Source organism: Idiotropiscis lumnitzeri, chromosome 21 (genome assembly GCF_059441095.1).
Source record: "Idiotropiscis lumnitzeri isolate Australia: NSW breed Sydney's pygmy pipehorse chromosome 21, RoL_Ilum_1.0, whole genome shotgun sequence".
Taxonomy (NCBI): Eukaryota; Metazoa; Chordata; class Actinopteri; order Syngnathiformes; family Syngnathidae; genus Idiotropiscis; species Idiotropiscis lumnitzeri.
Window position 1 is genome coordinate 2,969,681 of NC_142411.1, and position 25,278 is coordinate 2,994,958.

Genomic DNA, 25,278 nt, shown 5'->3' on the forward strand with positions numbered 1-25,278 from the left:
TCTTTGCTGGATTAATCGAATGGAATGGAATAAGCCTAAATGGACAGTAGCGGGCAGCTCACAAGAATAACAATATCAAACACTCTGAAATATCTATGTACACAAGAGACTGAGAAGAATGAGAGGACTGTACATGAATAATAAATGTGCCAACCTGTAAATTAATAAATAGATACTGTATATACAGAAGTCGATGTGGACAGCAGCCATCAATGTCGGCAGTGCTGTATGTGTAAATTGAAAAATATAAAATTAAATAAAACAATGTAAAATATATATATTTAAAATATAAAAAAATATAATATATATATACATATATATACACATATTAAAAAAACAAATATATATATATATAAGTGGTTGAGATGGAAGAATGAATTTTAAATATTACATTCACAGAAGTAAATGTGGACAGCAGCAAAAATAGTCAGCAGTATTATATGTCAAAATTTTTTATTGCTCACAAAATGTAGAAAAAAAAAAAATCCGTAATAGACATTTCCCCCTCGTAATGTGACTTTTTATGCAAAATGTTCCCAAATGAAGGTGAGAACGATTCTCTGAACGAGCATCTTTTGCGGGGCCGCCTAAGTGGTGGAGCGCAGCTTAATTAGCCCCGTGCGTCGACGCTGTGCTGTCTCACCAAAACGGCCATGACAGAATCAATCGGTCGAGTTGGGCGGAATCAGCGGGGGAGCGGCGGTGATCGATAAGTCCGATAGAAGGTTCCAACGGATGTAAGAATGGATGGACCGCCATGCGGGTTAATCGATGGCGACGCAAATGGTTAATGGCTGATTACAGTATAGACACCTGGATGAATTCATTGCAAATTTGAATCAAATTGAATTTTTTTTTTTTTTCAACATGAGTCGCGTGTTCCCGCCGCCATTGGCCCCTAAATGCCACAATCTCATGTTTCACGTCATACCGAGCACCTCATCAGCCCGCATAAAAACCGAGCGAAATGTCACATTGCGGATTACGTTCGTAAAGCCTCTTGTTGAAGCTACTCAGTGACACTGTGCTCATGCCGCGGGGCCTCTTAATTGTGACCTTTTAATGAAGGCAACCTCGGTTCACGCAATACGTCTCGGATGTGAGAGAGAGATGTGAATTCCGGCGAGGATTTAGTCGATGGTAGCGATGTGGGGATTTGGTGACGAGAATGACGGCTGATATTGTTCCTCTGCAGTTAGGTGGCGGTCGTGATGGGAAAATGAAGCTTCAAATTTGCTTCATGAACCAGTTGTTGGATTTGAGTCCTCTAGATGGCGCTGTTGGCTTAAAAGAAAAAATGGCAGATAAGTGAGCTTTCAGGACAATGTTGAACAGAGAGTGCCATCTTCAGGAGTCCAAAAATACTACAACTGGTTCATGAAGCAGATTTGAAGCTTCGTTTACCCATCACTAGGTGGCGGTATTGTTAAAAGAAAATAAATGTGAAAGCTCTCAGATGCTTTTAGAAATTCTTTTATGTTACTGAAGAACCAACAATTAAAAAACAAACAAACTCACCCTTGTACCTTTTGTGTTTGGTTGAGGTAAAAATTTTGAACTTAACCGACCACCACATTGGTAATATTCACATCTTCGAAACGGTTGTTAAAATCACTTGAGCGTGCCGACGATAAAATGAATCAGCGCCGTACTCTCAACACCCCAGAGATAAAACGAAAGCCAGTTACGAGCCGAAAATAAAATCCCGCCGCCGCCGTCCAAGGGCACCGATGTCCGGCGTAAAACGGACGGCGGGACAAGCTTAGTACATTAGACGTTAATGGAAAAATTTCAAAGGCAAATTGTAATTATTCTTCAAGCGCTGCAAGTCAGGTCATCATCTGAGGTGGGCCAATGACACTGAAAGCGAGAACTCCCCGAGAGCAAACAACGAGCGATCGTTTTTGGATCATCGCCGTTTGCTGCTGTGTGCACTCATCTCAAGTTTGAGGGTTATGTATGAAACATTGAGTGATTAAGAGGTTTTCTGAGAAAACGTGTTGCTAGGAAACTGCTACTGTAAGGTCCGGCCACTTTAGTGCCAGTGGAGCGATAAAAAAAATAAAAAATAAATAAATTTAAAAAAAAAACAACTCAGTAAATAGGAGTGTTTTTTTTTTTTTTTTTTTTATTAAAACGTACCCTTTGAAGAGCTTTAGTCAACATAAAAGTAGTCTAGTGGAGTGGAAAGTCTCTCCATGCAGTTCTTTCATCAATTTCATTTTGGAAATGCATCCAAAATGTCTTTGTATGTTTCATGTAACATGTACAGAATAAATGCATTGTTATATCCTTTTTATACAAAATGTTTCAAGTACCGTCACCCCAGTAGAATCGTTCAGAATTGGTGAAAAAAAAAAAACGGCGTCAGCGCGTGCTCTGAGTTTCACGTGAGTTTGGTCATGTGACTTTCGCAAACTGAGCCATGTCTGGTTGCTCATTGAGCAACTGTGATGTCATTTTCAGTGGACGGCTAGTGGCAAAATGGCCGCCCTTGAGATGGAGAAAAACCGGTGGATTTTGCTACTCAATTCATATTCCACAAACGGAATATTCATCAGATTGACGTTTTTAGGCTAGTGGGGCCGCATCAAACATATTATTCTAAATTGCATTTTTTGACTTGACCTGACCTTTAATCAAACGGTGCTGAGCAAATGTAGTAGATTATCTGTCACAAAGAAAAAAAGCTTTTTCAATTTATGACAGATGACATTTCGAGTACGTGATCACTGTTACTGCAGTACTTGTTTTTTTTTTTTTTTTTCATATAATAGTTTTCCGTTTATGTACTGTGTGCACAATAATTATAGATAAGGAAAAAATATCAATCAGAAAAATAAAAACAAAATGACAAAAATAATCCTGTCAGTCACGGATGGACAAAAATATTCCGAAAATATTTTTAAAAAAATTCCACAATACTTTTTTGGTCCTTGATTTATGACAGCAGCCACTAGGAAAAAAAATGTAATTTTATAGTATCCTATTTGAATATGAAAATTTTCACATGAAAGCATATTTGTTAACAATTACGCCTCTCTCTCTCTCTCTCTCTCTCTCTCTCTCTCTCTCACTCTCTCTCATCCACCCATCACATCTTTCTCCTCCCTCCTCCCTCCCTCCTCCTCCTCCTCCCAGCTCCTAACAGCTGCGTCTCTCCAGCCTTCCCTGACGCCGACTCTCCCATACTGATGAGCCCGGGGAGCCGCGCACCTCCTCCTGACGTCGCCTCCTTTCCCTCATACCCTCTTGCGCAACAACACTGACCGAGCGAGCCGTGGAAGCGCAAAAGCCCACCCCCCCCCCCTCGCCACAGCCGCCGCCGCCGCATTTCCCAGCAGCCTCGCTCTCTCTTGCCGGCTCCTCTTCACTCCCAACGCGGACCTTCGGAGCCGATCCGTCCGAGAGGCGGGGACATGCGCGCGTCGCCGCTGCTACCGCCGCCTGGCCAGTCTCACATCGGCATCAGAACCTCTGCGTGGATTTGGCAACTGTGAGCACAATTCGGACCTCCAGGAGGAGATATGCCCGTCTTGAACGCGCCACTGCCCGCCTGCAGTCCTCCTCCGCTCAGTCCCTCGGGCTCCCTCGCTACCTGCCCGGAGGCGCCGATGCAATCTTGCTGAAGAGGAAGAATAAGAAAAAAAAAAAAAAAGGGGCCTCAATCGACTCTTCTGTTTTTATTTTCTCTTTTTTTTTTTTTTTTTGGTGAGGCGGAATTCAAAGCCTTACCCGACGCGCCGATTGATTGCTTCTCCTTTGGATCATGCAGAGATTATTACTACGGTGAAGGAGAGAGAAAATAAAGGATGGATCCGGTTATGTGCGTCGTGGGGCTACTGGCGCTGCTCGTGGAGGGCATCCGCTGCCAAGGAGTGTACGGTGAGTAAGTGACATGCATGTACATGACCTTGCAAAAAAAAAAAAAAATCATAAAGTCACCATTCCGCTTAATGCGCTGCTGTGATGAATTCTGCACACACGCAAATCACACAACTGATTCCGTCGTCGTCCCTGAATGATGACACGGGGAACCTCATCATGATGATGGGTGTCACTCTATGATGTGACAGTCTTCATCTGGTTTTTGTGCAACCGGTGGTCCAAGCAGTGAGTCGCCATCATGATTCAGGATGGAAGCTCACGTGCGCTCTACTTACAGCTGAGCTGAATGTGAAGTCATGTGTGCCGATCGGATCGGGTGCTTGTTGCCTGGCACGTTACAACACGGAGACGCGTTGTCGCGTGTGCAGGAATGATGCCAGTCTTTGGTGTGATTTGTACTGTGGAAGCCTTGTAGGGCCTCATCTGCGAGCAAAAAAACTCCTCAATCACTGCACTGCATGGCGGTGTTTGGAGTGAGCTCCTCCGAGCCCTTATCCAATATTGACGTTGCGAGTAATCACCGGCGTGGTCGCCTTATGTACAGACACGCATTAAGAGAAAACCGTGTCCCATCATTGCTCGCCGTGGAGGAGTTGCTGAAGGAACAGATGGAGCTGTGTGTTTTTTTTTTTTTTTTTAAACTCCCCTGCGCTTTTGTGCCGCCGTGCCGTGCATTCTCAAAATGGTCATTCCCCCCCCCACGTCCGTTGTAAGTGCCGCATCTGCTCTGTATGCACCGATACGAGCGGGACAGTGCCATGTGATGATGCTTAAAAAAAAAAAATGTGCGAAGCTTGTCACTTCTTCTAATTGGCCGGGATGCTTAATCGTCTTTTGGAAGGTAACCATTTGAAAATTTCAATGCAAGCATAAAACAGACTCGCTTATGTGTGTTGGCGAAGGGAGTGTTGCCCCTCCCACTTTTCTAAACAATTTGTAAACCTATGCAAAAAAAAAAAAAGGATAGTGTGCGTTTTATCACGTCTGTGTACATGCTTGTCCCTTTAAGAGGCGGGGCAAGGTGGTGTGGTGTAAAACGTTGAGTGCGTGAGTGTCCGGCTGTGAGTCGTGGCTCAAAGCAGCTTCCGCGTTCTCGTATTGGCCAAAAAGTGCATCTCGTTTCCCTGGCGAGGGCATCACAGCAAGTGTCCGCCGATTTTCGTCAAGCTGCGGCGCAAGCGGACCCAAAGTGGCGTCGATTAACCTCATCTCGTAAATGATCGGGAAGTCATTATTCATCAATCGGGACCGATGTATTCTTGATTAGAACGCCGATAAGCCACGAGGAATGCAAGTCATTGATTGTTATGCGAGCACGTCGCCAATTGCCGCCGAGCAAATCGTCGGCGGGGTGAAACAATGCTTGACAAATGAATAATGGACTACTTTTCTTTGTTGTTCCAAAGGTAAGAGCTTTTTGGATGCATGATATGAATATCAAGCAGGGCGTTAAACAAATCTCGCATTGATCGACGGTTACTGAACTGAATCAAAATGGCATCTTGGCGGCCCATAAACAAAGTAGCACGGTCCGAATGATCGATCGGAAACTTTATTCCAAAGGCAGGCCGAGTCATACGAACGGCATCGGAAAACGCTGCAATCGTGATTGTGATTAAACGCTCGCTTAATTAGCCTCGCGAAATGAATCGAGTCCCAAAACAAGCGGAGATGAACGATTAAATTAAGTGTCATTATGCTTATTTATCTGCGGTAATTTCTTGATTTGATGTTTTATATTGAATGTCTCGGTCGTGGTCGTCACGGATTTGCAAGTGGAGGCGAAAGTGGGATTGAACTGCTACAACCCCCCCCCCCCCGCTGCAACAAAACGGTGTCGATATTAAGGAGAAGTCCAGCGAGTTAAGCGATGCTGCCAGAATCATTAGAGGGGCCTGATGTGGGCCAGTCACCCCCAAAAGATGTGGCTCCACGCCACACAAGAACATCTGCTCGCCTGCTTGTTTTTTTTTTTGTTGTTGTTGTTGTTCACATCACACAGTCCAGTCCACTCAAAGGAGGCAACGCTAATATTTGACTGACACTGACGATTCTTGATGCCGTATGGATTGGAATGGTAAATCCTGAACTGGCTCGTGTGTTTCCAGATGTTTTTGGGGTTTGTTCTGTGGTTACACCAAGAGAAAAAAAAATTCAATTTACCACGAACACGACCGATATTAACTTATTCGCTACCAGTCAAGTTAAAAAAAAAAAAAAAAAAGAAATGGCTCTTTGACGTCTTTAGCCGTCAATGGGAGTAAATGTTTGCTGGACTCTGCTGTTGTGTTTCTAGTCTCGGTCGGTTTGGTAAAGTTTATAATTGCTTATGGCTACCACAAGGTGGCGCCAATCTGTAGATTTGGCGTGAGCACAACAAAACAAATGGGTGAGATTTGCGAAACAGACGATTGGATAAAAAAAAAAAAGAAGTCGCCAAATTCCAAATCACCATCCTGTGTTATGAATGAATTTCTATTTCCCTTGCCAATCGAAACCTGTTTTGCGTTTGAGATGGAAAATCCCGACACCAAATCAAGCCAAGCCACACACCCGATCACAGATTCTGATTGTGGAATTGTAGATTAGAAAACTCTCTGAAGCCGTCTTCTTTTATTTGAGCTTGGCATTTTGCTGCCGAGTTAACGCCCTGTGGTGCTGCGCTTCCCTCGCACAGATCAGTCTCGGTCAGGGCTAACCAACGTGGTGCTCGCAAGGCCCCCCCCGAGAACCTCGAGTAGCTCGTGGGCCCGATCTAAAAATAGCTCCCCGGTGATGGGACATTGTGATTTTCGAGGAATGTTGCACATGTGATTATTCGGAAGTTTGATTTCTGGACGTTACAGTTTGATCGCTATTCGCAATGGAAACGGCACGGTTTGGCGTAAGCGTCGCCGAAAAGCACCAAAGGCTGTAAACGCAACATGACTGGCGTCTGACGCGGCCAAATGTTTTGTCTGCTCCGTCACTTCATCTAGAGTTGTTCGCCGCCGCCGTCGCCGCCGCCGTCCGCCTGCGCATCAAAGTCAGTCGGCGACAACCTCCTCCTGATCGCATTTCGTCTCATGCTGCACCGCAGAGGAAAAAGTTCCGACTGAGCCCCCCCCCCAATCCCGCTTTCCCTCCCGCTCTGATTCCCGCTCGCATTGAAGTCCAAGCCATTGCCGCTTGTGTCTTTTCATGAGGCCCGGTTCAGACGCGCTGGCTTCTAAGCTATGCAAATGCATGCTGCCAGTGAAACTAAAGCCGTCTTTGTTGGTGCTCAGAGGCCTCTTCCACAGGGTCCTTCATCATTTTCTCGGATCAGGACCCTCGCCTTCCCCACCGTAATGAGAGCGAGGATAACGCCATCTCCCTCTCGCCGTCCTTATCTCCGGGCTTGTCTCTTGCCACATTCCCTGCAGAACCAGAAGACATCTTACGGTGTGAGCGCTTCAATCAGTGGCAAATAAAGGGAATACAGCTGCCAAAAGTAATCCCCCCGCCCTCTCGTGGTAAAAGCGTGCGGCGGGCACGTTGGGAATCGCCGGTTACCCCGTGGGTGGCTCTTCAGACAGCGGCGTCTTAATCAAACCAAATGTCCGTTCTCTTTGGACCAATTCCTCCGGGGTGGAGATTTGCCGGCTGGATATGCGCAGCGTGGGACTGTGTTTTAGCCGAGGGTCTGGATTTGCCACGCTCTGTCCGTTTGCTACTTGGAATTAGACTGATCAAGGTGGATCCACCTTCTGCGCGGTGTGGCGAAGCCTTGGGACAAAGTTCAAAAGACAAGTGGAATCTTTAATCCCTCATCAAGGGTTGCGAGACGTTTGGATTCGACGTTGCCGCCGCCGAGCCAAAAAACAGGATTTTGTTTCATCACGTCCTTGTCATTTGCCAGCTTCGTAGAAAACTCGATGCTATACTTAGAAAAAATAAAATAAAATTCAGTCTTGAACGACAACTTCCCAGACGGGAAAAATGTTTCTGAGCTGTTTTCCGACGAATAATCGTGTCTGCTTTTTACTCATTCACGACCAGCAGAGTTAAAAAAAAAAAAAAAGGATCTTTGACGTCTTTAGCCGTCAATGGCACTAAATGCGTTAATTCGAACTTCTTTTTCAGCTCAAATCTACGCCTGTCTTGAGTCATATGCCAGTCAACAAAAAAAATAAATTAAAACAGTAAAAAGAAAGCCTCGGTTGACATTTTAGCTTTTTTTTTGTTTTTTTTTTCAGGATGCAGATGAATTAAGCTGCTTGTTATAATGTCACAATATGAAAGGAAAACTATTGCTTCCCGTTGGATGTGAGCTTCAAGACTTAATTATGAAGTGAAAGGCGCAAAACGAAACTTTTGATGGGCCGCAGGCGTGCACCAGAAAGAGCCTAAAAGAATTTAATCGGCTCTGCTTTTTTTTCGGTGCGGGCTTAAATGCGCTACCAGTCTGCCAGGTTCCAATAATCCTCTTTTGAATTTGGCCAGGGTTGATCTTGAAGGTAAATTGTGTACTTGAACTCATCACCACGCCCGAGAGCCGAGCACGACCGTTGTTCGCTCGTTATACTTGATGCATTTTCAATGTCAATCGCACTTTGAGCTGAGGGGGAATTCGTCAAACTGCTGCTTGGGTCACTCTTTGTTTGTTTATCCCAATGCCTGCTGCGGGAATTGAACCCGTCACTCGTTTGCCGTTGCTGCGCTTGTGTTGAATTCGGTTCATTACATCAGCTAATGCGATGCGTTTCACTTGAGTCGGTGTCAACCAAACTGAATGGTCCACTTACTCGGATGGGAATCAATAGCATCCAGGCAGCTAATCAAGGGTCCATTTTGTGCAATCGGGTAAAGCCGGTTCCACACTCTAGTAAGGGTGTGCAACATTTATAGTTCGACCTAAAAATTGTCACCGAAATTTTTGGAGTGGCTCTCAATATGCAGTCCAATTCCATTGCTTGCTTACTTAGAATACTTAAAAAAAATTAAATAAAAAATCCTGGACTTTACATCGATCTGATCGACTGGAATTTTGCATTTTTGTTCAAAATGGATGATTGGTTATATTGTAATTTGCCGGATCGGCTCCACAAAATAAGACATTGAAGCAAACAAGTTTTATCTGCATTTATAATCAGGATGCCACCCTCCCCTTAATTTTTTCCCCAATATTTTGAAAATAAAATAAATAAATATATATATATATATATAAAAATATATAAATTATTTATTTTTTTGGACTCCATGTTAACTATATATATATTATATATATATATAATTTTTTTTTAATTTTATTTTATTTATTTTTTTTTTTTGGGTGTGTGTGTGTTGGGGGGGCTTTGCACGGAGTTTTGCTTCTTTCCAGCTAATCTCCCGACGTGTTAATTAAATTACCGCCCCCCCGCAGTTAAACCGATGCCTCTTTCGTCAACCTGCCAGAAGTGCGAGGTTTATGTAATGTGTTCGCATTGCGTCGAAACAGCTTCCGCCTAATGAACACCAGGTTTTCTTTTTCTTTTTTTTTTTTTCTTCCCCCACCCCCATCTTATTCCAACTTATCATCTTGGTGACTGGCAGCGCTTCCAATCACAGGGAATTATACATGCTCGCAGCCATCAAAGACACAAGCGTGATGAGAGGGTTTATTGAATATGAATGGCCGCTCCAGTCTTCTGTTATGCCGTTGCCATCACTCAGCGGGATTGTCTTTGTTAAGTCAAACTGGCAGGAGACTCGTTTACAGTGGCTAACGGTGTCGACGAGCTACTTTTTGCAAAAATGCAAATATATTTGTGATCTCATAAGAATTCAGGAAGAATGACAGCGGTGTGCTTTTATGGAGGCACACCGGACATTGTTTTATGTTTTTATTGGGGCCATAAATCTTTCTTGCTTTTAATATTTGACATGAGGAAGTATTAAAATCCAAAAGTGGAACCTTTTTGTTGTTTACTGTGGTGTTTAGGCATTAATCATGCATCCTCGCTGGTATTTTGTGAGATTGATAATCTTTATTCCCGCTGATCATTTATCATCAGGAGATAATAAAATGCAGATTTATTTTTTTTAAAACAAAAAAAACAGTCATCCATTCTTTATGGCATTATGATGGCCATTAAACATTCTTCCCGTTGATTGTTTGACATCGGAAGGTTATTAAATTCTGATTAATTTTACACTTTGCAGGTGTAAAATTTTATTTTCTCTAAGGGTTATAAATTCCAACCTGACAACCTTTATGGCTTTATAAAACATTCTACCTGATGATCTCGTGACATCAGCAGGTCATAAAATCCAAAGGGAAATCAATTATTTATTCCTTCATTTTCAATTGTTTTCAATTCCAAGATGACGGTGTCTTTGATCTTTTTACATGCCACATCAAATTTAGGTTTGCGGTGGCCTTTGACATCGGGGGTCATATATCCGTCATAAAATTCGCTTTTGGTGTAAACTGTAGCCTCAACCTCGCTCACCACCTCACACGCATCAGATATCTTGACACGTGGCGCAGTGTTTAATTAGTGAGGTTCTAAGTACTTGAAGAAGCGGCGCGAGATGATTTTGTGTGTTATGGCACCCGCAAGAGGCTAATGCCAGCCTTCAACTATGTCACTTCAGCCCACACGGATCTACTAAGTGCTTCTTCTGTCGAGTGATGTCTGTTGTCATAGCGACAGTACGCGAACCTGCCATTGCAAAAGTCTTTCCACTCTCCCAGCCTCCTCGTCTTCATCCGCTGAACCTCACGCGCCGGAGAAGCTGTCGCCCTAAACACGAAGTGATTGCCGAAGTGAGAGCGGTCGTGCACGAGAGCAGATTAAAACGAGGGTGAAGGGGTGAGGTGGTGGCGGCAGAGTTAGATGTCTCCTCCCAAAATGATGGCGCTGCTGCGAGGCGACAGCAATAAGCTGCCTTCTTATCTCGGTGCGGCCGCATAGCGCACACGCTTCTTTGGCATGCGGGCGCCATGGCAACCGCGTCTTGCGTTGTCTTGTTTTTTCCAAGAAGGTGTCCGTGTGCGTTTTACTGATTCACCAAAACCATAGATTGTAGATCGCAATCGATTCTATTTGAATATTCTGTACGGAACCGCCATTTATTCCTTACAGGTGTGCATTTTTTATGGTGGCCATAAATTGGAACTGGACTTGGTGTAATGCTTTCCCGGGGGCCATAAATTAATCTCGCGGGCATAAAATCTTGATGTCCCTTTACTTTCTTTACAGATGTACGTTTTTATAGCTTGACGGAGACTGAACATTCCAGTCGTTTCCATTTCAACATTCTTTATGGCTAGTTCAGGCGCGGGCAAACTACAACCACATGCGGCCCCTAAAACGTTTTAATCCGGCCCGCCGAATTTGGAAAACAATGAAATGTGGGTACGCCTCTTCTAACTTGTTGATCGATGTGCCCGTTTTAAGAATTCAGTTTTCAATGAGAGTCGGCACACACCCGCCACCATTTCAGATTTTCCGTGTCGGCTTTTCTTGATGTATTTTTCATACTTTCGAGCAGAGGCCCGAAGGTTTTGTGCTAACACTGACTGCTCTTTTGAATTGTTTAAAATCCCCTCCACCTTGTCGACGGCCCCAGTTCCAGCTGAAGAAAAACAGCCCCAAAGCTTGCACCACTGACACTTATTTTTTAGTCTCGAGCATTGTTGTGTTTGCATCGGGTCGGCGGCCATAAATCATTCTGCTCTTTGCTCGTTTGACCTAAATCGGATGATAAAATCCATATCTGCATCCCTTTTCTTTTTTACATCATTTTTGTTTTTTCGATGAGGTGATTCCCTTCGACATTTTCAGAGTCATCACTCGCTGCATTCATTTTTGGAAATTTCAGCCATGTGACATTTTCACGCCATTTTAGCCCAACGCTGTCAATAAGTAAACTCTCCTTTTAATTTCAATATGCTCGCTGAGCCCCCCCCCCTTTTTTTCTTTTTCTTTTTTTTTTATTACTGCATCTATTTTTGTTCGTAGCTCTTGAATACACTGAAATTGTATTTTCCGAACACTCTACTGTAAAAAGTTCCATCTCTTTAGCATTTCTCCCCTCCTCCTCCTACTTCATCACACGGCCAGGCTGGGCACATCCCGCAGGCCGTTGTTCCCACGGGGATCGGACGGAGCTAATAGCTTCTTGTGGTCAGGCCAGCGTAGTTAACGAGAGAAGTCCGAGAAGGCACTTCCCCACCATGTCGAAATCTCAGCAGGGATTCGCTCTCGTGCACGCGCTCGTTTACTTCTCCACCAGTTGGGTCCCTTTTTTTTTTTTTGGTGTCGGGACTCTATCAGATCTACTTTTGGCTGAACCCGCTTCTAAAATCGCAGTCAGTATACTAAAAGATACTACGCCGATGTTCTCCTGGGCCGGGAACTGTCAGATGCTCAGGCATTGAACGCAGTTGCGTTGTCATGGTGATGGAACTACGAATTGTTCTCGCGCAACTCTCGAAACCTCTCGCGCGCTGAACGGCGTGAACGTCGCAGGAACTGGTTGGAATGCAATTTTGAACGTGACCGTCTTGCTTTGGTCACCTTCGACTCGTTCACTGAAGCCTCGCGGGCATTTGGTCTTCGGGTCGTACTCGAAGATCCGTGACCCCTCATTCTTATTGTCTTATCACTCACTCGGAACTTTTCTGAAACATTTTTCTTCTTTCCGCCTATAGTGAATATTTTGAGTTGGAGGTTTTTAGACGCAGCCATCTTTCTGACCGTTTCAGGGACACGCGTATAAAACCTCTTGCGGCCCCGACCCTGATCAAGTGCTCCTTTTTAAAAGAAAAAGTCGCTCAGAAATGTATTTCTGTGTGGCCTTTTAAACGCCCACGCCCGAGACGTAACATTTGGCGCTACTTTCAACCGAATGGACCAAACCAAGGAAGGAGAGACGCTTTATTCCCTTTTTTTTTTGGGCTGCTTAAAAGTGGCAACTGCAAATGATGATCTTAAATGCGTCACAAATAGATCTCTTAACTCATTCACTACCAGCCAGGTAAAAAAAATAAATAAATTTTTTTGCGACGTCTTTAGCCGCCAATGGCAGTAAGATTCTCTTCAGTAATGAACTTTATCAAACGAAATGCACAAAACGCGGCTACCATCGACGAGATGACTTTGAATTTATGTGAGGAAGGAGTTTAGGTGTCTGAGTGTTCTCCGTCAGTAATCAGAGGTGATCGCCAGCGAGCGGCGCGGCCTATTTTTGAAGGCGCCACTTTCTCCTTAACCTAAACGGCGGCTTGATTGTGTGAAATTGCAGGTCAATAGTCAATCTGTGGCTGATTGTGTGCTTACTGCTTTATGGGTCTTTATTGGAAGAATGCATGCTTTGGCACTCCGAGTGCCGTTGCTTTTTCGACTCGGAGTTCCATAAGAATGTGCTCGATGACGATTTCAGACCCCAAAAATTTTTTTTCAACTTTTTCAATTTTTTTTTTTTTTTGTGATTATTAATAGATTTTTAACACAAGAAAAACAGAGTTCTATTATTTTGTGTGTGTGTGTGGGTGGGGGGGGCAGTTAATTCTGAACCCATTCCCAACACCAATTGTGGAAATTGTTTATCGTCGTCTTAAACCGAGAAACATCAGTGGTGGTTTTCCTCGCGCCAGCACGAATCGGCTGCTGTTCCGCTGACACTAAACACGAGTGTCTCTGTGATTGTTCGCTCCACAACGTTATTAAAGTTTCACGACATGGATATTTAACACCTAAATCCACACTTTGGCGACAGAACCGACGCGTTCCAAACAAGCGGCATCTCCGAATGCATTAATGATGCCTTCCAAAGAGGTGCAATGTGGGAGATGTTTCCCTATTTATATCCTCGCGCCACATTCCGACACACACGAGCGTGGGAAATATTTATGAATTCAGCCTGCGTCGATCTTGCCGTCGTGAAATTTTGGCAGTGGCCCTTCAGCGGTGAGAGGCCTCCTGCGGTGGGCGCCGCTGTATGGGACGTGTACGCGAGTGTTTGTGTGTGTGTGTGTTTTCTCCCCCCGTGGCTTTCTGGGATGCTACCGAGGTAATTGGATGTGTGACGCCCACGAAAAATCCCCTTTAGCCTCTGGGCAAGCGCTCTTTCAATCCCAGCATGCCTCTGTGCAAAAGCGCAACCCAGAGGAAGGCTTAGTCTTTCAACTGGCAAACATCAAACGCTCCCCGGTGGCGGGAAAAGCCCGTTAGCGCACGGTGACACCGGGACGTACGTCGGCCATCACCGTTAGGGACGCCTGCTTGATCGATGCGTTAATGTGCGGGTTAACGGTCAGTCCAAAGAAACTTAAACTGTGATGTTAGCGGAGCTTTCTCGTCCGTCTTTGTGGTTTTTCGGGTCAAGGAGGAAGTTTGATGACGTGGTTGACGCGTTTCTGATCTTTGAGTTGCATGTTGCCGTGTTCTTCTTCCTTAATTCTTAAATGCATCCATTGAACACTGTGGATATTTCTTTCACCACTAGGGGCGCTCTATAGTTCAGAAAATACGCTAAATATGATGATGATGATGACACGCTCTCACCCAGACTTTTTTTAATCTTGAATTACCTTTTAACCTCTTCCGATTAGTTTTCGAAAAGCTAATTTAATGCCACCTTGATAAAAATCACAGAAATGGCTTTTTTTTTGTTTTGTTTTGTTTTTGTGCGCCACAGTACAGTATCATCTTCTCCTATTGTCAGAGCCAGCAACAATGCGAATTTGTGTCTTTTTGATAAGCGACTCAAATGAGTCGATTATTCAAATTGTCGTTGCTAATTGGAAAGTTGATCCAATAATGGAGCAATCAAGTTGATTGCGTGAGGACTAATCAGTCGGTGGCGATGTCAAACGGGGAGCATCGGCGCGTTCGAGTCTAGCGATGCGGCGAATGAACAAGTGTTTATAATTGCCATTAATTGTCTGAGCCACCACGACACTATTGTCACTTATTGACTGACGCCATGAAAATAATTGTCTTCTGTTGACGCGTTTGAGTCGCCTTCTTTTGTGCAACTAGGTTTAATTCCCGTTGCGTTTTTTTTAATTTTTTTTTTTTATAGGAGACTCATTATTAATGCATTCAACAGAGGGGGTCATAATAAGTTTTTTTTACTCAAGGTGATGTCTTGTTTGCTGAGTGTTAAATCTGGATACTCAACAAAAAAAATTGTATTTAGTAGAAAAGTTATGTTTTTGTCAAACACTAACATGCAAATATTTTTTTCTGGCTGATGACTCAATATTTTTGATAGAATATAACATTGTGTATAGTAAAAAATCTGAAATATTCAAATAATACAACTTACAAATTATTTTATTATAATATTTATTATTTCTCATGTCTCTATTCTTAAAAAATAATTCCAAATTATTAGGATCAAATTAAATTTTTTTCTCGAAATTGTTGTTTATTTGAACATTAATGTGCTTGGAATATCAAATTTCAGATTTTTTTTTCGGAATTTTTTTTCTCGTAATATTACTACGTCTCTTGTCATGAATATGACTATTCACATTCAAATTAGGATTTTTTTTACTATTCTTAAGATTTATGATTTGTATAAAATTATTAATTATTATTAACCCTTTAATTCGTTTTAAACGACTCTTCCAAAATGACAACTTTTTTTCTTGTAACATAGTACAACCATTCTTCAAATGATAGTTTTGTCCTTGTAGATTTATGACTAGTCTATATTCTTGAATTAATTCCTCCCCAACTTTTGAATTAATTTGAAATCAAACCATTTAAGTCACGATTCATTTAATTCTAACACCATCTCGAATTTAAATGCATTGTATAGAAACCATTTTTAATCTTGTCGTGAGCAAACAATTATTGATCGACTTGTTAAAGTGATGGCGCCGCAGGCGATGGAGCACGTTGCAGCTGCGCCGCTAAGCCTTACGGAATAAAAATGGATTTACATATGGACTGTATACAATCACAAAACGCAAAATGGAGGCGGCGAGCTTTTTAACCTGGCATCCTCTGGGAGTCAACTTGCAACCAACACGGCCGCCATGAAACGCCTTCCATTATGGAAAATGGTTTTCGCGCGGCCGTGAAATGCAAACCTGCTATTTCAGATACGGACAAAATCGTTAGTGAAAGCATGCAATTCAGGAAAATTGGAGGATTTTTTTCGGGTTATTTTTCCGACGGAATTCTTCTTCATTTGGGATTTATTTATTTTGAATTTATTTTGATTATTGTATAGTGTTGTTCTAGAGATTTTTTTTGTTGTTCAATTTCCATTGCTAATGTGCACCGGCGCACCACTTATGTGCACCCCTTATACGTAATATTAATGAATTAAGGGTTAACTTCAGCAACAGGTGGAATTTTTTTTTTTCTCCGCCTAGTCATAGCGACAAAATTACACTTGGTGAAATATATATTGGGTACGGGTTAATAGATCAAACATAAAAGCCATAAATTAAAATTCAATCATTATGATCACTACGAAAATGATGATGATTGTTTCATCCGCTGGCAAGAGTCAATTGATTCGATTATTCCAACCCCTATCGCGAAGTTTGACGACACTGCACAATTTATTGTGGCCTCCTTATGTGTGACTGCGCTCTTTTGCTAATGGATTTATTTTGGCGTGAAGTTTTACAAGCACGTTATGTCACCGCCACCCCCTCATCCCATCCGACCGACGAAACCAACTTCTCCCACTCCTGCTTGTAAACAAGCGTGTACTATTTATGAGGAGCATTTTTGTCATCGTGTCACAGGCTTGTGTGCGTGCGCGTGCGCGCGGGGGTGTGTGTGTGTGTGTGTGTGTGTGTGTGTGTTGTTGAGGGTGCAAACGTACACACGGGAAAAACGAAGTCATAGCCATGCAAGTGTGATCTCGTCCATTCACATGTGAATGGACCGCACGGTTCAGGGAGCACTTTTTTTTTTTTTTTTTTTTACTCACTTGGCCCCTCACGCCCTCAGAGTGTGTGTTTTTTTTTTTGTATCTCTGCGTGTGTGTGTGTGTGAGAGACAATAAGCAAAAATCCCTAGCTGTCTTTAAGATTCGCCTCTGTTTCTGCGCTCTCACCTCCCTTGGAGTGCACGAGGGAGGTGAGAGCGAGAAAGCCTCAGCTGTCATCACAGTTTAGATCAGTAGTTTGCACACGCGCCCGCGCACACACACACACACACCCATTGCCTCCATCCCAACCTCCAGCGGCGAATTATGCAACCTCGGGAAAAGGAAAAAAAAAAAAAAAACAAGGTCAGGAAAATATCCAGGGAAGGATCAGCCAAGATAAACAGGAGGTGAAAAGAGACAGCAAGACCCTCGTCTTCCTCTTCCTCTTCTTCTTCCTCCTGTCACAATGCTATTGTGTGATTCGCAGGAAGGTCGGGATCCCTGCCGACACGGGATTTAGTGCATGCTCACCGCGCGACAAGAAATTGTAGAAAAACCATCAAGATGACATTTTTGTAGGGTAGCACGTTACGTTTGTTGTATACGGGGTATAAAAAGATATTTATGAGATTTAAAAAAAAAAAAAGCGTAATATTGTTTCATCATCCTCGGAAGTCAGAAGTCGTGGTTTCATTTGAAGAAACCTTTTTGGCCCAATTCCAGTCCGCTTGCTTTGATGATGTCCTACTTGGGAATTGGCCCTAATGACCCCCCCCCCATCGGAAAGACAGATGGACAACGCTAAATTGTGATGCTTTTTTCTGAGGAAGTCGAGGCCCTGAAGAGATCCATATGTCATCTTCCTTAATTAGTGACTATCCCACCTTGTAGCGACAGGTGCCGTAAAAACTGCTGGCTTCCTACTGGGGAATTAACCCAAATGAGCCCCGATCAGATACTGCGACACTCGACATATGGTCCACAATAAATTGGGAAGTTTTTTTTTTTTTTGGGCGACGCTTTCTAAGGCGGGCGATGCATGGCGTCAAAGTTTGACGAAGGCTTTGAGGCGAGCAAACAAGCTGTAGAAAGTGAAAATTAAATTACAAGCGGTTGCTACAAATGCAGACAGCGTCTTCAGCGACACTCACATTTATTTTGTGCGGAATGACAAATTATTACGGTTTAGCTGAGTCGGCCTTCATCAAATCGACGTTTTGTCGATGTTTTATACTGCTCCCTAGTGGTTAATGTGTGCAATGCGCAAGGAGCATCACGCCCACTGAATTAGCAAGATGCACAAACTTTTATTTTTTTATATTCCTCGAAAATTATTTTTCATTTTAAAAATATTTTAAATAATATTTAAGATAAAATGTGATATGATTTTGAATATTACAAGATAAATTGGAATTTTTTTAGTCATATTACAAAAAATAAAAAATACTTAATCTCAAGCAAGGAATTTTTTTCCTTCTATTTTTCTTTCGTTTGTCTTTGTCTTGCGACTAACTCTCACGTGCCAAACAGAATGTAATTTTTTTTTTTTTTTACCGAAAAAAATGTCAAAATACCTCATAATCCTTTGAACCCGCGAGCTGCAATCGATGATGCTAACTTAATAATTATTATCAGAAAAGCGACTAATTCCAAAGTTTCAAAGTCACACCAATGCCCAGCAACGTTTTTATTTTTCTCGATCACGCTACGCAAAACAGGCAATCTATCCGCCGTCACCTGCGGACAGGAAGGCCGCCCCGCTGCCGTCTGAGAGCTCCAAACTAATATGATTTTGTCTGTGCAATCTAATAAAACACAAGACATTCCCCCTCTTTGCACTCTCTACATCCTGGCGGAAGCGCCGTGATTGATGGCAGATGCGGCGTCGCTCAGTACGTGATGAGCGAAAGGCACCTTGGGGACTTTTATGATGCGTGACGCAGCGTCCGGGGATCATTTCGGAGGTGTGTGTGTCACCGTGTCTTAATAACGGCCTCTGTCTCCCCAAAAAGCGCCGCCGCCGCCGCCAAAGATAATTTCATCTCGCCTTTGCCTTTTTCCCCGCTAAGACTTTGCATCTGAATTGAGAGGAGGCGTGGCTTGCATCTGTGCGGCTTTGGGAGGATGCGGGTATGAAAAAAAAGAAACGACAGGAAGTGCTTGAGGAAGTGAAGCCCAGCAGGCGGTGGAAAATCTCAAATGCGTAATAATACGACTTTATTGTGTTCATCCGGTTTTGTGTCGATCTGGGAAAGTGGTATTTTTTTTCTGCAACTTTCCTGGGATTTATTTTTCTTTTAAAAGAGATCTGTGAGGCAAAGTGAGTTAGGATAAGGGGACTTATTTGATGGCTATAAAATAATAATTGATTCCATTTGACCCAACTATTTTGTCCTTATGATTGTCAAAAGTTGATGCCACGCTGCTCCAAAATTAAATAATAATGGAAATTGAAACTAAAATGTACGTTTAATCATTTTTAATTGGTCTTTGTTTGTCTGCATGACTCTTATACTGCCCCTAGTGGCCACGCCTTGAAACCCTCGGAAGAATTCAAACCAAAATGGCCAAATTGTTGTCGTTAACAATTTTAGATTTTTTTTTTTTTAATTTATGATATTATATCCGACATGTCCAAACCAATTTCGTGTTAATTGGTGGAACTGGTGTCCTATTGGGGCAAGTGTGTCCCAATACTTTTGTGCGTTCCGTCCAATGACAGTAACCAAAGTCTACATGAACATGAACATGCGCCCGCGATACATTGGCCTTCACCCTGAAGGCGATGTCGAGCATCCGCGTGGCTGGTTGCCCGCGGCGACGGCCTGCCTCCCTCCGGGCGCTTGGCCCGTGGCCTCGGGGAGGGAAGGTTTCGGCCGCATGGTGTACGCCGCCGTGGAGGTCACGGCCGACCAATGCGGCCAGCGGGCGCCCTGAGGGGACGGCTTTAATGATGACAAGTTGGATGTTGGAATTTAACGATGTTGTGATTAGGCAGCAATGCAGCTTTACTACAAATGTGATCACATGTATGGTCATGCTCGTCGAGTTTTCCTGGTTTGGATGAAACTGTGATGAAAAATATCACGACTTGTTTTTTTCTTGACATTTTTTTTTAATTATTTTTTTTCTCAATAGAATTTTCTCTAAAATGACAACTGCGTTTGTTTTTCTCAAAATATGACATACCCAGAAAAAAAAATTAATTTGTCAAATTACAACTTTTTTTTCCCGCCCCTCATAATTTAATTTGATCCCGGGAAAAACAATCCTCACTTGACTTTACTTTTCTTCAACTTTTACTTCTCTCCAGGAATGTTTACTTTTATCAGTTGTATGACTTCTCAGCCGCGCAAATTCTTCATTGTAGACGTGCACGTGGCAGCGCGTGCGGCATGTAGTGACAGCTATCTATAGACGCCATCGACTTTGAATTAAGGGCGGGACGCGCGGCCATCCATCATAGGGCGTGCGCCCGGGATAAAAGCTGGCGGCGTGATGCATCGACTTCCTTCACTTTCATTCTCCCGGCTCAATTGCCTCTTCCTTCTTCTCCTCCTGATGATGATGATGACCTTTATAAATTCAATGATTTTATTTATTTTTTTTTAAATATTTTAGCTTTACATATTTTTAGTGGGGTCCTAAATAGTCAAAAGTGACAAAATATTACACCTGCTGGGTAAAAAAAAAAAAAAAAAAAGGGGTTTGGAGATCATTCGCAAGGTCATGTCATTTTATCGGCATGAAGGCAAACAGTGGAAATTCTCGCTCGCTCTCTTACTCTCTCTCTCACTTTCTCTCAAACCTTGCTCTCTCTCACTCTCTCTCTCCCTCTCTCGCGCTCATCCCATGCTCTCTCGCTCTCTCTCAACACTTGCTCTCTCTCACTTTCTCTCTCTCTCTCTCTCTCTCTCAGGTCTTGCTCTCTCTCTCTACCCTTGCTCTCTCTCTCTCTCTCTCTCTCTCTCAACACTTGCTCTCTCTCGCTTTCTCTCTCTCTCCCTCTCTCTCTCTCAATCCGTGCTTGTTCCTTTGCACAAGACGAGGTTACATTGCTCAATTTCATGGTCTGACGGGCCTCTCGCCTCACCAGGTATCACACTGGAGCACACCGTGTCCAGGCAGTTATGAGGGGTGGAGAAAAAAAAAAGTTTATTTCATTTAGCTTCTGTCGCAAAACAACCATCAGACGGACAGCAAAAAAAAATAAAAAATAGACTCAATGTGCTCTATGTGAACCCACCCTGCTGAATTTATCCCATTTGGACATTGAGGCTCTGCAGTAACGGTAAAATCGTTTATCTTTCTGCTTCTTGGCGTGCAAAAATCCTCATGTTGGACATCAGTGAGAAGGTTACCTTATCTTTTGCTCGTTTCCTCGTTTTCTCCTTCAGGAGGGTTCATACACGGAAACGGCGAGCTGAGGTGGGCGAGGTTAATAATCTGCTGTTTAAATGCACCGAGGCTTCGCCTGCTTAATACGAGATTTGAGATGCTTTCACACTTGTAGTTACTAAATCGAAGCTTTGGTTCCAATAAATGTGCAACATGCGTACTAATCTCAGCTCTGCATCAAGGTAGTTAATGGAACTGTACAAAGTAACTTGAACTAAAATTTGAAAACATATTTTTATGAACAAAATAATAAAAATAACCTTGAGCAAAAAAAATATACTTTAGGTCGGTAAAAGCCCAAGACTTAACGCTGTTTGCTTGTCATAATTGTTTCCCGCAAGCAGGCTTTATTAAGTACATGCTTTAATTGGCCTGCATGTTTGCATGGATATGTGTCAAGAAAAAAAAAAATAAAATTCTACGGGGGCAATACGTCCTCCTAGAAACATTAGATTGTAAACAAAGTGTGTGAGTAGAGAGTGGGGAGGGGGCATAATTACATAACAACTAAGGCACTGTTTTTTTTAAACGACAACATCTTAGGGGAGAGCCGGTATTGCAAAACACAATTAAAAAAAGTAAATAAATAAAACTCACAGCAGCAAGCAACTGCTAGAATTTATTTTTTTAATGCCATATTCATGAGTAACTTTAGTGTATACAATTTTAGTTTTTCGTATATCACCTTAAAGAGGGATTGTGAGCATGCCTTCACTCATTCACGACCAGCCGAGTAAAAAAAAAAGAAAAATGGCTCTTTGACGTCTTTAGCCGTCAATGGTAGTCAATGACTTAACCATGAAATCATCGTGTATTTCATGACATGTGCATCTATGGTCACGTTACGACGACGACTTAACTGTGAGTCCTCATCCAATTTATTGTCTTAAAAGTGATTCGGGACCAATCGCCTGCAAAGTAATTAAAAATAGCGAGTGTGAAAATCGGGAACAGCTGTCGGGAGATGACAATTCCACGGCGACGATGCCAATGGGATGAAGCATGTCCCGGTGCGACAGTAATTACTTGCGACTGCAAAATGAGGCCTCCTGCTGGCCAATAACGGAGATGTGCAATTAATAATCATAGCTTGTACATCTGATGGGCATCGTAACCGGTTAGGCGACTCATTGATTTGTTCACGTGGGATTGAGTGATTTAATCATGTTGAAACAACCGAGACAAAATGAACTACTTGGCTGCGAACCTCTCCGGCGCTGTTGATTTAGTTTATATCGTGCGACTCCTGTTTGTTTTGGGCATCATTCCACTGTCGGCCACTAGGTGGCAGCGCACTTGTGCTTGATGATATCGATTTGAAAGAAGAATAAAAACGGCAAGTATTTTACGATGCGAAAGATTATTAAATGTGAAATCCTCTTCAATCCTGCTTTTTACGCCGACAGGATATACATTGTGAGATAATTCGTTAGTTTTAGAAAAATAATTGTGTTGTTTAAGGACATGCAGGAGTAAGTAAGAGGGATGGATGTAATTCCGGAATACCCGAAAACTCGGGGAGAACATGCAAAGATCCTCGTCACTGTGAGTTAGACGTGCGAACCACTCGGCCAGCTGCCTGTGTCAATGTCATCAACGTGTGATTTAGAATCAGGATCAAGAGGCTTGACTTCAAATGAATAAAATGGATTTCTTCCCGGCGTACCATACAAATAAGCGATCGAACCTCTCGTCAGCCCCTTCATGATATTTGCCTGTGGGATCATTACAAATAATGGAGTGGTTGAAATCGCTTTTTGGGTCTTTGTGGGCGGGAGCTTAAAGCTAACCAACCTTTCAAAGTTGGCTCACAAACACGCGACGGACTCGCTTGACCTTCACACGGCGGCCCCGCTGCTTAATAAAGAAATCCATCAGGCCGTCGCCCAGCGCGGTGGCTTAATGTAGCGTTGAGCAGCAGCTTGTGTTGCTCCACGGCACAATCGGCCACGCGCATATTTATCTCGGGGAATTAAGCCACTAAAACGTAGAGAGCGCCGGCGCGGGACGAGACATCGACATAGCGATGACGGATGACCCCTGATCGTCTTCGGTATGGTCGCTTCTTTCGGTTACGTCTCTCGTCCCTTCACTTCCGTTACCAAATGTGGTTTAAACTGGACCACTACCGGATTTCCCGGACTATAAGTCGCTACTTTTTTTCCTAGATTTTGAACAATGCGGCTAATACAACGGTGCAGCTTTTCTGTGGATTTTTTGTTTCGCCACTAGGGGCGCTCTACAGTTCAGAAAATACGCTAAATAAATCTCAATTTTTTTTTCTTCTCTTGGGTCTGTTTGGTTTTAACTAGCAAAGTTGTTGTTGTGTTAAAAGTACAAAATGGTTCAACTTTTTTTTTTTTGGTTACACATACACCAACAACGATATGAATTAAAGGCAGAACGTTTGACTGTTTTACAATACTTTGTCGTAACACAAGATACAAAAAGAAGAATGCTGTTTTGGTATCGCGATGGCTTGTAATTGATCACACCAGACCTTTCAACACTTTCCCAGTGTTAAAAAAAAATCACCTGCCAAACATTCCCTCCTGGCCCATCATTAACGTGAACGTGTCAAATCCGACAACTGCCTAACAGCCTTACGCAAACGCAACTGCTTCGGTCTGCTGTTTTCATTGGCGAGAGCCGTTTTATTACCGATATTTTTCTCCCACACACAGCAGCTGTGCTAGAAGAAAATGTTCTCTCATTGCTTTACAGGATTTACCCACAATTCTCTCTTTTTTTTTTAGTATATATATTAAAGCAACTCCTTCCCCAATCGTGGCGTCGGCAAGCCAGGAAGAAGCCATGAAATATGTATGCGCTGTGAGAACCCGGCGACAACGCGGCAGCTTGTAAGCCGCTGTTCTCGGATCAGTAATCCAACAAGTTCACATGCGGCTCCTCGGGGTCCTTCATGAAAGCGTCGGCAGCGTGTCGGGAGTTTGGCCGCCGTCATCCAGGTTCTTAATTGTCTCGCGCTCACCCCCTCCCCGCCAAAAAAAAAAACAATTTAATAATATTTTTCCAATTTCTTTTCTAAGGAAGCCTCTTAATCGTGTCAAGAACAGATTGCGACATGTTATGTGGGAGGTGACGCGCGGGGACCTCAGGTTATCTTGTAATTTGATACTTATCAGTTGGATCTCCCCATCAATAAATTTCCGCGTCCTTGAACAACACGAGTGAACCCACGAAAGCGTCTTATCGAGCGCTGTAAGAACAAATACTGACATAATAAAGCAAAAAATTAAATCGAAAAAAACATAAAATTGCTCTTTTTTTTTAATCAGCTGACTTCTGATCTTAAATATATTATTAATATATTATATATTTAATTAACTTAAATAAATAAAAAAATAAAATAAATTTTTTTTTTAAATCCTGGAATTTGGTTATTAAATTACGACGATCCCGCTGTTGAAAATAGTTGAACATTTTTCCAACTTGAATAATCAAGCAGTTTCATTTAAAATCAACCCTGTTGAGGATACAGTCGAAAAAGTACATCAGTCAGTCAAATGGCCGTTGCGTCACAAAATAGGACACGCAGTCAAACGAGTTGTCGTTTTTAAGGCTGCAGAGAGAGAAGCGTAATTGCTTATAAAGAGTTATTGGACACCGCTTCTTGTGCTAAATCCCTTCTCGGTACACTTTTTAATGCAAACGCCACGTGGGGGGAATCAAATCCTATTTAGTTTAAGTGAAGATAACAAAAGGCTTTAGTCGCCGGAATTAGAACATCCAACCGAGTCATTTTCATCTTTTTAAAAGGCGCAAAAAAACAAAACGCTGGCTGGAGACAAGCGTCTTGTCGCCGAGCGGCACCACGGGGACCCGGAACAAAAGGCGCTAAATGACTGAAACGTTGGGGAACGGCCAACTCAATTGAGATCGGTGAAGCCTCATATTGGCGTCGACTGAACTTTAGAAAGCATTTGGAATCAACGCTCCGGATTCCGGCTCATTATAAGCGAGGAAGGAAGTATTTGGAAGCCGATGGCAAGGAAACTCGGTCGCTAAAAGTCTGCTATGGCCGTTTTTTAATTTATTTATTTATTTTTTTTAGGCATTCAGTCAAGAAAATTGCGAGCATAATTGTCAGTTGCGTTACCTTCTGGGGCTGCTTTGCTACAT

The 25,278-nt window shown here is 42.9% G+C and overlaps 1 protein-coding gene across 2 annotated transcripts in view; it reads left to right on the forward strand.

The window, feature by feature from the left end:
* LOC148316465 (MAM domain-containing glycosylphosphatidylinositol anchor protein 2) overlaps window positions 1-25,278 on the forward strand; it is a 121,016-nt gene that overhangs the window by 20,264 nt on the left and 75,474 nt on the right. For both annotated transcript variants that reach the window (XM_088285906.1, XM_088285907.1), the window contains exon 2: window positions 3,142-3,885. In XM_088285906.1, coding sequence (XP_088142032.1) covers window positions 3,813-3,885 — 73 coding nt within the window. In that variant the 5' untranslated portion in view covers window positions 3,142-3,812. The remainder of the gene's footprint in view (window positions 1-3,141; window positions 3,886-25,278) is intronic.